The sequence below is a fragment of the Pristiophorus japonicus genome, chromosome 21 (genome assembly GCF_044704955.1).
Source record: "Pristiophorus japonicus isolate sPriJap1 chromosome 21, sPriJap1.hap1, whole genome shotgun sequence".
In the NCBI taxonomy this organism is placed as follows: domain Eukaryota; kingdom Metazoa; phylum Chordata; class Chondrichthyes; family Pristiophoridae; genus Pristiophorus; species Pristiophorus japonicus.
Window position 1 is genome coordinate 27,975,876 of NC_091997.1, and position 12,882 is coordinate 27,988,757.

At 46.7% G+C, this 12,882-nt stretch overlaps 1 protein-coding gene across 1 annotated transcript in view; it reads right to left on the reverse strand.

Annotated features, from left to right (window-relative positions):
* scn4ab (sodium channel, voltage-gated, type IV, alpha, b) overlaps positions 1-12,882 on the reverse strand; it is a 247,080-nt gene that overhangs the window by 100,616 nt on the left and 133,582 nt on the right. The window contains exons 10-12 of the mRNA XM_070864513.1: positions 12,352-12,564; positions 5,963-6,211; positions 2,779-2,905 (exon numbers count right to left, since the gene is read on the reverse strand). Coding sequence (XP_070720614.1) covers positions 2,779-2,905; positions 5,963-6,211; positions 12,352-12,564 — 589 coding nt within the window. The remainder of the gene's footprint in view (positions 1-2,778; positions 2,906-5,962; positions 6,212-12,351; positions 12,565-12,882) is intronic.

The window sequence follows — 12,882 nt, forward strand, 5'->3', positions numbered from 1 at the left end:
CCCAGTTCTAATTATATTCGCCTCTCGACCTCATTACAGCCTTGGTCCCAATATGGACAAAAGAGCTGAATTCCAGAAGTGAGGTGAGATCAAGGCAGCATTTGACCGAGTGTGGCATCAAGGAGCTCTAGGAAAATTGAAGACAATGGGAATCAGGGGGAAAGTTCTCCACTGGCTGGAGTCATACCTAGTACAAAGGAAGATGGTTGTGGTTGTTGGAGGCCAATTATCTCAGTCCCAGTACATCCTGCAGGAGTTCCTCAGGGCCGTGTCCTAGGCCCAGCCTTCTTCAGCTGTTTCATCAATGACCTCCCTCCATCATAAGATCAGAAGTGGGGATGTTCGCTGATGACTGCACAGCGTTAAGATCCATTCACAACTCCTCAGATAATGAAGCAGTCCATGCCCACATGCAGCAAGATCTGGACGACATTCAGGCTTGGGCTGATAAGTTGAAAGTAACTTTTACACCACAAAAGTGCCAGGCAATGGCCATTTCCAACAAGAGAAAGTCAAAGCACCTCTCCTTGACATCGCCAAATTCACCACCATCAACATCCTGGGGGTCACCATTGACCAGAAACATAACTGAAACAGCCACATAAATAAATATTGTGGCTACAAGAGTAGGTCAGAGGCTGGGTATTCTGTGGCAAATGATTCACCTCCTGACTCCCCAAAGCCTTTCCACCATCTATGACACACACTTCAGGAGTGTGATGGAATACTCTCCACTTGCCTGGTTGAGTGCAGCTCCAACAACATACAAGAATCTTGACACCATCCAGAACAAAGCAGCCCGCTTGATTAGCACCCCATCCACCACCTTCAACATTCACTCCCTCCACCACCGGCGCACCATGGCTGCAGTGTGTACCATCTACAAGATGCATTGCAGCAACTCGCCAAGGCTTCTTCGGCAGCACTTCCTAAACCCGCGACCTCTACCGCCTAGAAGGACAAGGGCAGCAGGCGCATGGGAACACCAACACATGCAAGTTCCACTCCAAGCAGACACACCATCCTGACTTTAAAACTATTCCTTCATCGTCGCTGGGTCAAAATCCTGGAACTCCCTCCCTAACAGCACTGTGGGAGCGCCTTCACCACACGGACTGCAGCGGTTCAAGAAGGGGGCTCACCACCACCTACTCAAAGGCAATTAGGGATAGGCAATAAATACTGGCTTTGCCTTGCGATGCCCACATCCCATGAATGAATAAAAAAAATTAGGAGGGCACTGCATTTCAATATTTAATGCGGAAGAATTGCCATCAGATAGAAGTCTTCACTTCTCGAAGTTGACCAATCCCCATGAGGCTACAAGAAATGGTTATACGGAACATTACATGAGCTGAATCTTGAAGGGACATTTTTCATGGAAATGTTGCACAAACCTTTTCCATTTTTAAAATTTGTTCCTTGGATGTGGACAACATTGTCAAGGCAGCATTTATTGCCTACTGCTCATTGCCGTGAGGAAATAGGAAGTCCACCGTACAGTGCAGGAATGGTGTAATTAGATTGGGTCTTTATTCTCTGGAGTTTAGAAGAACGAGAGGTGATCTCATTGAAACATATAAGATTCTGAGGGGGATTGACAGGGTAGATGCTGAGAGGTTGTTTCCCCCTGGCTGGAGAGTCTAGAACCAGGGGGCATAGTCTCAGGATAAGGGGTCGGCCATTTAAGACTGAGATGAGAAGGAATTTCTTCACTCAGAGGGTTGTGAATCTTTGGTATTCTCTACCCCAGAGAGCCGTGGATGCTGAATTGTTGAGTATATTCAGGGCTGAGATAGATAGATTTTTGTACACTAGGGGAAGTCAAGGGATATGGGGATCGGGCGGGAAAGTGGAGTTGAGGTCGAAGATCAGCCATGATCTGATTGAATGACGGAGCAGGCTCGAGGGGCAGTATGGCCTACTCCTGCTCCTAATTCTTATGTACTCATGATTAGAATCACACATAGGCAGATTGGGTGGGGTTGGCAAGTCCCTTCCCTGAAGGACGTTAGTGAATCAGTTGGGTGTTTACGAAAACCTGGCAGCTTTCAGTCATTTATTATGAAACTCAATTTTACAACATGCCACATGCAACGGATGGCATGAATCATGTTGAAATGCATGTTACTTGAAGACGATGTTATTCTGTTGATAAGGACTCTTATCTCTTTTGGATTTTGTCCCTGATCAAACAAACAACAGTTTTGTCAAACACTAAGAGCTAGTTGAACAGTAAAAAAGAAAAAAGACGCATTTATAGAGTGACTTTCACGACCACCGGAAATCTCAAAGCACTTTACAGCCAATGAAATACTTTTGGAGTGCCGTCACTGTTGTAATGTGGGAAACGCGGCCACCAATTGCGCACAGCAAGCTCCCACAAACAGCAATGTGATAATGACCAGATAATCTGTTTTTTTTGTTTTCTTGATTGAGGGAAAAATATTGGCCAGGACACCGGGGATAACTCCCCTGCTCTTCTTCCAAATAGTGTCATGGGACCATTTATGTCCACCTGAGAGAGCAGACGGGGCCTCGGTTTAATGTTTCATCCGAAAGACGGCACCTCCAACAGTGCAGCGCACCCTCAGCACTGCAATGATGTGCTCAGGTTCCTGGAGTGGGACTTGAACCCACGATCTTCTCAAAGGTGAGTGTGCTACCCACTGAGCCACAGCTCACACTGTAAGTAAAGGAAATCCCACGGATGGTTGCGTTCAGAGGGATCAATCTATTCCATCACGGTGTAGTGGTAACGGCCATGATGGAGCTTACCTTCCATCATGGCATTGCTGTACACACTGACTACACTCCCGGATTTCAGTTGGTTTGTTCGTTCTTCCAGAAACATGGAGCTACGTTTAGATCCCGGCATCTCATCTTCAATCTCCATACCAACTACCTACAAAGGACCGGATACAAAGCAGGAAAAGAAAATATCGGTTATCAATCAGAGAGCAAAGCCAGTACCAACTAAAATCATCTTCCTTTGACGTTTTAAAGCGGCTGTGCAAAAAAAAAACATAAATTTTTTTTCGAAGAGAAAGGATTTTGTGGGTTTGAAGCACTCGGGCACACTTACTGATCTGGTGCCCTTGCCCACCACCAGTATTGGAAAATGGCAGGCCCCCTGATTCTCCACCCATTGAAATCACTGTCTGAGACGTTGGCAGCAGACAGTGGGCATGGAATCTGGAAATCTCTCCTTACATGTGGAAACACTGAGGGAGGGAAAATGCGTCGCACCCAGTTTGGGGGGAAGGGGGGTAACAGCCCTGAGGCGGGAGATCCTGCACCGGGCGCGGAAGTCCTGCCCCGCTTGCGATATTGGGGGTACCACCACCGAGAGCAAGTGAGGCGCATAATGATGCGCGCCACTTGCTCTGTGGGATGTGAGTGTGGTGCTAGCAAGCGGAAAGGGGCGCAGAGCTACATGGTGGGATATGCAGCATGGTGGATGCAGAGAGGATATTTCCACTCATAGGGGAAACTAAATCTCGGGGACATAGTCTCAGAATAAGGGGCCGTCCATTTAAAACTGAGATGAGGAGGAATTCTTTCTCTCAGAGGATTGTAAATCTGTGGAATTCTCTGCCCCAGAGAGCTGTGGAGGCTGGGTCGTTGAATATATTTAAGGCGGAGATAGATAGATTTTTGAGCAATAAGAGCATAAGAAATAGGAGCAGAAGTAGGCCATACAACCCCTCGAGCCTGCTCCGCCATTCAATAAGATCATGGCTGATCTGATCATAGCCTCAGCTCCACTTCCCTGCCCGGTCCCCATAACCACTTATCCCCTTATCGTTTAAGAAACTGTCTCTTTCTGTCTTAAATTTATCTAATGTCCCGGCTTCCACAGCTCTCTGAGGCAGAGAATTCCACAGATTTAAGGGAATAAAAGGGTTATGGGGAGTGGCAGGGAAGTGGAGCTGAGTCCATGATCTTATTGAACAAATGGCCGACTCCTGCTTTTATTTCTTATGTTCTAAGAGAGGGCTCCCTGCAACAAAAAAAAATCCGATCAAAAATCAGAACAAACCTTCCCCATACGTGACTTACCCCAAATAAAATTAAAACCCAACAAAAAAATGCAAAACATTAATTACACTTGCCCGACGCAGTCATGCCTTCCCTCAGCGCCCCGGGACAGCTCTGCACGTCAGGCGTTCTCTAGCAGGGTCACTAGGGGGCACTACAGGGGGGGGGCGACCAAACCAAAGTTTGCTTCCGTGTTGCTACCAGGGATCGTGGCACGCCGGCGCCACACTCCCGGGCGATACTCCTCAGCGCCGCCGGTAACTGCACACCGAGGTTACCGAGCGACGCTACCGTCGACACTCGCGGACGTTAACCCTTTAGCGTCCCTCGCGGGGGGGCGCCATCCAACTGAATTTTCCCCCCTAAATCTTTTAAACTTGGCCTTGTTTGTACTGAAGTTGATATACTACACCTAATGTTAAACCCAAGCAGTCATAGACTCATGCAGCACTGAAGGAGAACATTTGGCCCTTTATACCTGTGCCAGCCTTTTGAAAGGGCTATGCAATTAATCCCACTCCCCTGCTCTTAACCCATACCCGTGCAAACTGTTTCCTTTTCAACTATACATCCAATTCCCTTTTGAAAGTTACTATTGAATCTGCTTCCCCCTTTCAGGCAGCGCATTCCAGATCATAACAACTCGCTGCGCAAAAACATTTCTCCTCATCTCATCTCTAGTTCTTTTGCAAATTACTTTGAATCTGTATCCTCTGGTTACCGACCCTCCTATCAGTAGAAACAGTTTCTCCTTATTTATTCTATCAAAATATTTCATCTAAAAGGCAGCACAAGATTACATTTTCCATTATTTCTTTTTTAAAATTTGATACTGGAAAGTACTGACGGACGTTTCCGCAGAAGTAGACTTGCGCATTGACTGTTTCTTTAAAGAGGTGGGGGTCGAAATTGTCCCTTCCCTTAAGGTCCGTTACCACCAGAAATCGGCGGCCACACTGCCCAGTGCAACGGCGCTGATTTTTCGTGTGATGGCTGCCATTTTCAAAATTCCGCTCCTGTGGAATCCTGGCGGTGACCCGCTCCCCCCACCCCCACAGCCCCGCTGCTGCCGATCCATCCTAAGTGCATCATCAGACCGCGCACTGCCGACGTTGCCCCCCCCCGCCCCCGATGGTGAGATTCCGCGGAAAAAAATCTTGCTCCCGCCGCTCGGTGTCAGCAGTAGCTTTTGCTGCCCGTGCACTGTGCTTGAAGTGCTTCTAAAATGGCGGTGCGGCTGACATTAAAGAGGCGGACTCACTGTCGCAGCCGCCACGTTTTTTTTTTTGTCGGCCGACTGCCGTGTCGGGCCGACAATGATGACCCCCGGGTGCGGCCGGGGCGGCCAACAGGCAGTCTGGCACCCCTCTTGGCCGCTGGCCCGGCCGAAACCCTCCCCGGTGGCCCAGTGGACCGAACTTAAAGAATCGCGCAGGCACTCCCCTTTAAGTGAAGGTGAGAGATGTGGTGACGTGGCACCGCGATGACCGACAGCGGCGGACACTCCATCCCACCCCCAACCTCCGACCCTCTAGCGTGCGATCCTCCGCCAACCGCCCCATTATGACCGACTTCCGGTCCGCTGAAAAAAAAAAGCCAAAGAGTGGAATTTCGCTCAAGAGGCCACCGCATCAACTGCGCCGATAAAAACAGACGAAACAGGGAAGGTGCACCCGGTTTCCAGCGGTGGCCAATTTCGGCCCCGTACAGTCTTCGTGCAAAGCACAGTTGCAGCATTATCTGAAATTCTCCCAAACACTTTCCCAGCCATCATTTTACCTTCTGTGCCGTTCTGCAGTTGCCATGGTTACCACATTCCTGAAACAGACATTCTGACCCAGACTGTGAAACCACGAACTGCGCCTGAAAATCAAAGTTTTAATAAAACCTTTATGTCTTTGTTCATGTCTATTTTACTTACGACAACAGATGGCACGATGTTGCCGTTGGGCGCCGTGCCATTTTCGCCATCTTGTGAAACAACTCCGTTAATTGTAATGGTGACCAGAGGTTTGATGTGCGGAGCGGCCAGCGATCCTCGTCGGCTCTCCCCTTCCTCTCCCGGGCCACGCTTATCCTCGCCGAGATCATTGTCAGAACCGTTTTTCTTCCGCACTCTGTTACTGGCCAACGAGTAATGGCTGCCGTTGTGGTCTTTGGCAGCATGTAACTGGGGGGAAGGGAAAATATATATATTTCAACAGATTGAAACGCTGAGAATGGAATATAGTTCCATTTTACTCCCATGTCGGATTTGCCATGGTCAGATACAGAGCGACCTTCTGCTTCTTCTGCCTCAACAAGGAGTCTCCCCCACAATCTTTGAAGATCCAGTGTTAATTTTAACATTTCTCACATCGGCAGCACCTCCCAAATCCGGGACCTCCACCACCAAGAAGGAAAAGGGCAGCAGGCACATGGGAACACCATCAGTTCCATGTTCCCCTCCAAGTCACACACCATCCTGACTTGGAAATATATCGGCCGTTCCTTCATCGTCGCTGGGTCAAAGTCCTGGAACTCCCTCCCTAGCAGCACTGTGGGAGCACCGTCACCACACGGACTGCAGCGGTTCAAGAAGGCAGCTCAACACCACCTTCTCACGGGCAATTAGGGATGGGAAATAAATGCCAGCCTCGCCAGCTTCGCCCACATCATGGAACAAGTTTTAAACAATTTGAACAAATGCTGCAGGTCTCTCTTGAGAATGGGATTTTAGTCCAAATTACTTTTGTGTACCCTGGACTTGTGCTTATTCACAAATGGGTTTGGACGATCCAAATTCATTTCATATAGGACACCACAGAGAAAGGAAACTTTAATCCTATCAATCTGGGAGATATTCAAACCCAGACTGCAGAAGTGAGTGGATAGTGTTCTCATCGAAAATACCATCCACTCCCCTGATATTATTCCAATTCCATCGTTTCAAGGACACCCTCAAAGCCTCCTTGATAAAGCGCAACATCCCCACCGACACCTGGGATTACCTGGCCAAAGACCACCCTAAGTGGAGGACGAGCATCCGGGAGGGCGCTGAGTACCTCGAGTCTCGTCGCCAAGAGCATGCAGAAAACAAGCACAGGCAGCGGAAGGAGCATGTGGCAAACCAGACTCCCCACCCACCCTTTCCTCCAACCACTGTCTGTCCCACCTGTGACAGAGACTGTAATTCCCGTATTGGACTGTTCAGTCACCTAAAAACTCATTTTTGGTGCGGAAGCAAGTCTTCCTCGATTTCGAGGGACTGCCTATGATGATGATGATGATAATGATTATTCCAACTGCTGATGTCTATTTATAAAACAGTGTACTAGGCCCGACCTATGAGTAAGTTAATAATACACTTCCAAAAAATGACAGAAATAAATTATTCATTTTTGGATAAAAACCGCATTTAAATAGAAAAAACACTACTTAAAAAAAAAAATTTGTTCTCAGGATGTGGGCAACGCTGGCAAGGACAGCATTTATTGTCCATCCTAACTGCCCTTGAGAAGGTGGTGGTGAGCAGCTGCAGTCCGTGCTTCTTTGGTACAATTGAGTGGTTTGCTGGGCCATTTCAGAGCGCAGTTAAAGTTCAACCACATTGCTGTGGGTCTGGAGTCACATATCGGCCAGACCGGGTAAGGACGGCAGATTTCCTTCCCTAAAGGACATTAGGGAACTAGATGGGTTTTTACGACAATCCGGTAGTTTCATGGTCACCATTATTGATACTAGCTTTTTATTCCAGATTTATTTAATTAACTGAATTTAAATTCCCCAGCTGCCGTGATGGGATTGGAACTCACGTCTCCAGATCATTAGTGCAGGCCTCTGGATTACTAGTCCAGTAACAGAACCACTATGTTACCATTCCCCATAAAGTAGGAAATCTATACCATATAGAGTGGAAAATTTGATCTGTTCATTATTTATTGTGAAATTATATAATTATAAAGAACATGTCAACAATTTCTTTATAAATAAGTAACTGGGGAATGCTTCCCGCCCAGATCTATGGTCCTGGTTTTCTGAGAGGATACCAACAGAGCAGGGAATTACACAAGGCCACCAAACACCCCTCCTCTTTCTCCATTCCGAAGAAACCGTTCCCTCCGCAACACCCTGGTCCACTGCTCAATCACTCCCAACACCACCCCTCTCCCCTCTGCCCATCGCATGGCACCTGCCCGTGCAAATGCAGGAAATGCAACACCTGCCCTTCTATCTCCTCCCTTCCTGCTGTCCAGGGCCCCAAACTCTCCTTCCAGGTGAAACAGCGATTTACTTTGTAGGGCTACTGGGAAAGGGCGGGGGTGGGGGGGGGAGGAACTAGCTGAGAGCCGGCACGGGCTCGACGGGCCAAATGGCCTTCTTCTGTGCTGTAACCATTCTATGATTCTATTCTTGCAATTTAGTATACTGTATTCGCTGCTCACGATGCGGTCTCCTCTACATTGGGGAGACCAAACGTAGATTGGGTGACCGCTTTGTGGGACACCTCCATTCAGTCCATAAGCCTGACCCTGAGCTTCCGGTCGCCTGTCACTTTAATTCTCCATTCCACTCCCACTCTTCCCTCTCTCTGACCTCAGCCTCTTACACTGTTCCAATGAAGCTCAACGCAAACTCGAGGAACAGCACCTCATCTTTCGTTAAGGCACTTTACAGCCTTCTGCACTCAACATTGTGATCAACAATTTCAGACCAGAACCACTGCCCTGATTTTTTCCACATGGCAGCTAGTGATGATTCTGCTTTTCACATTTACTCCTCTTCCAGACCCATCTTTTGTTTCTTTACTGGTCCCATTACCATCTCCTTTTGGTTTGTATTATCATACCTCCCACCCTATCACAGACCTTCCTATTTGTTCTTTCCTCCCCTCCCCACTTTCTCTGCTTAAAACCTGTTACATCTCTAACTTTTTCTAGTTCTGACGAAAGGTTATCGACCTGAAACGTTAACTCAGTTTCTCTGTCCACTGATGCTGCCTGACCTGCTGAGTACTTCCAGCATTTTCTGCGTTTATTTCAGATTTCCAGCATCTGTTATATTTGCTTTTGAATTATCCAAGGCATTGACCAGAGGCTTGCGGGAAGTATTTATAATTTAAATGGCTTTTAGAATTTACTGGTAACCAACAGCAAATAATTTCTTGATAAACCTGCAATAGCTAAATTACAGTAACTAACCCTTCGGTGCAGGACTGACATATGAGGAGAGATTGGATCATCTGGGCCTGTATTCACTGGAGTTTAGAAGAATGAGAGGGGATCTCATAAAAACATATAAAATTCTGACGGGGCTGGATAGGTTAGATGAAGGAAGAATGTTCCCGATGTTGGGGAAGTCCAGAACCAGGGTCACAGTCTAAGGATAAGGGGTAAGCCATTTAGATCCGAGATGAGGAGAAACTTCTTCACTCAGAGAATTGTGAACCTGTGGAATTCTCTACCGCAGAGAGTTGTTGAGGCCAGTTCGTTAGATATGTTCAAGAGGGAGTTAGATATGGCCCTTACGGCTAAAGGGATCAAGGGGTATGGAAAAAAAGCAGGAAAGGGGTACTGAGGTGCATGATCAGCCATGATCTTATTGAATGGTGGTGCAGGCTCGAAGGGCCGAATGGCCTACTCCTGCACCTATTTTCTAGGTTTCTTTGTTTCTAAATGCCATCAACAAAGTGCAATGCACTGTCGGTCAGTTCAAAAACACACCAATTACTGAATAAAGCATTGGGAACAGAGACTTGATGATGGTTCAGCTAGTTAAGGCAGTGAGTGACTGAGCTCTACAAAGCAGGGATGTCTCACGTTGATCCTGTAACTTGTGCAAAGTTAGCTGATACCAAAGCAAAATACTGTGGGTGACGGCAATTGGAAATAAAAACAGAAAATGCTGGAAACGCCCAGCAGGTCCGAAGCCTGCACTACTAATCCAGTGAACGTGAGTTCAAATTCCACTTATGGCAGTTTGAGAATTTGAATTCAGTGAACAAAATCTGGAAATAAAAAGATGGAGTCACTAAAAGTGACTGCAAAGTTGGTGGATTGTTGTAAAAAGCCCAACCGGTTCATTGATGTCCTTTAGGGAAGGAAACCTACCATCCTTACAAAGTCTGGTCCAAATGTTGTTGAGGCCAGTTCGTTGGATATATTCAAAAGGGAGTTAGATGTGGCCCTTACGGCTAAAGGGATCAAGGGGTATGGAGAGAAAACAGGAATGGGATACTGAAGTTGCATGACCAGCCATGATCATATTGAATGGTGGTGCAGGCTCGAAGGGCCGAATGGCCTACTCCTGCACCTTGTTTCTATGTTTCTATGTGGGTCCAGTGCCACACCAACATAGTTGACTCTGAAGTCATCTAGTAAGGATCTCACTTTAATTCTCCTCTCCACTCCCACTCTGATCTCTCTGTCCTCGGCCTGCTACACTGTTCCAATGAAGCTCAACGCAAGCTCGAGGAACAGCACCTCATCTTTTGTTTAGGCACTTTGCAGATTTCTGGACTCAACATTGAGTTCAATAATTTCAACAACTTCCGACCCTATTTTTTTCCCTTTCTTCCCTTTTTTTTTTATAAACCCCCACCCTTTGTTTCCCTCTTTCCCATGGCAGCTGGGATTCCGCCATTCATACTCCATCTCGACTTATCTTTTGTGTCCTAACTTGTGCCATTACCATCTCATTTTTGCCCACCATCCCTTTTGTCTCTCAGAAACAAAGAAACATAGAAACTAGGAGCAGTAGTAGACCATTCGGCCCTTCGAGTCTGCACTGCCATTCAATATGATCATGGCTGATCCTCCATCTCAACACCGTATTCCCGCTTTTTCCCCATACCCCTTGATATCTTTTTCGTCTAGAAATCTATCTATCTCCCTCTTAAATATATTCAGTTGGCCCCCACAGCCTTCAGTGGTAGAGAATTCCACAGGTTCACCACCCTCTGAGTGAAAACATTTTTCCTCATCTCGGTCCTAAATTTCCTACCCCGTATCCTGAGACTGTGACCGCTTGTTCTAGACTTCCCAGCCAGGGGAAACACCCTCCCCGCATCCAGTCTATGCAACCCAGTCAGAATGTTATACGTTTCAATGAGATCCCCTCTCATTCTTCTAAACTCTAGTGAATACAGGCCTAGTCGATCCAATCTCTCCTTGTACGACAGTCCTGCCATCCCAAGAATTAGTCTGGTGAACCTTCGCTGCACTCCCTCTATGGCAAGTATATCCTTTCTTAGGTAAGGAGACCAAAACTGCACACAATACTCCAGGTGCAGTCTCACCAAGGCCCTGTATAACTGTAGTAAGACATCCTTGCTTCTGTACTCAAATCCTCTTGCAATGAAGGCCAACATACCATTTGCCTTCCTAACTGCTTGCTGCACCTTCATGTTTGCTTTCAATGACTGGTGTACAAGGACACCCAGGTCCCTCTGTTCATCGACACTTCCCAAGCCATCACCATTTAAATAATATTTTGTCCTTATGTTTTTCCTACCAAAGTGAATAACTTCACATTTATCCACGTTATACTGCATCTGCCATGTGTTTGCCCACTCACTCAAACTATCTAAATCGCCTTGCAGTGTCTTTGCATTCTCCTCACATCTCACAATCCCACCTAGTTTTATGTTGTCAGCAAACTTGGAAATATTACATTTGGTTCCCTCATCCAAATCATTTTTATATATTGTGAATAGCTGGGGCCCAAGCACTGATCCCTGTGGTACCCCATTCGTCACTGCCCGCCACCCCGATAAAGACCCGTTTATTCCTGCTCTCTGTTTCCTGTCAATTAATCAATTTTCAATTCATGCCAGTACAGTAGCTCCAATCCTATGTGCTTTAATTTTGCACACTAACCTCTTATGTGTGACTTTATCAAAGTCATAAATCCCTTCTGCCCTCCACCCTATCACTGCCCTTCCTCTTTTGTTCTTTCCTCCCCTCCCCTTTTCACTGCCCCACACTTCCTTAAGAATCTGTTACATCTCAAACTGTTCCAGTTCTAACGAAGTGTCACAGACCCGAAACATCAACTCTGTTTCTCTCTCCACAGATGCTGACTGACCCATTGAGATTATCTGCATTTCCTGTTTGAATTTCAGATTCCAGCATCCGCAGTATTTTGCTTTTGTAATAAGGATCTCAGTTGTATCAAACTGCTACAAAGTACCTTAACCCTAACCCTCGCCCTAGCCCACCACCACCTTCAGGGCAAATAGGGATCAGCAATAAATGTCAGCAACACCCACACCTCGAGAACAAATAAATAAATACAATAAACATGCTAAATAAATGTCATTGGCTCACATACCTGAGCTTCTTGTTCTTCCTGATGTTTCTTTATGCTTTCCATAATCTCTTGAAACTCCTTCTCTTTCGCCTCGGCCTCCAGCTGGGTGGCCTCATTCTGTTCAGCGTAAGCCATTGCCACCACGGCCAGAATCAAGTTGATCAGATAAAAGGACCCGATGAAAATGATGATCACAAAGAAGATCATATAGGTCTTTCCAGCGGCACGAAGGGTCTGTAGGAGAAACACAGGTGGGAATTTCCTCCAGAGACAGCACCTATCACATTCTTTTCTTGGTAAATATGACATCCTGAACCTCGCAGGAAACCTCCAATGAATTGCACAGCGCAACCATTTGCAAAGGAGGAAGGTTAAGAGGCTGAATACACGTGGAAAGCCGTGGAGATATGGAATTGCTGTTGATTTATGACATTGGACCTTTTATCAGTTTGATTTAAGGAGCATGTCAAATCATCCTTTTGGTGGGGCTGATGGATTACCTGGGAGAACAGAGCACCAGAACTGGGGGGTCTGTGAGGATCCACTGTGCCA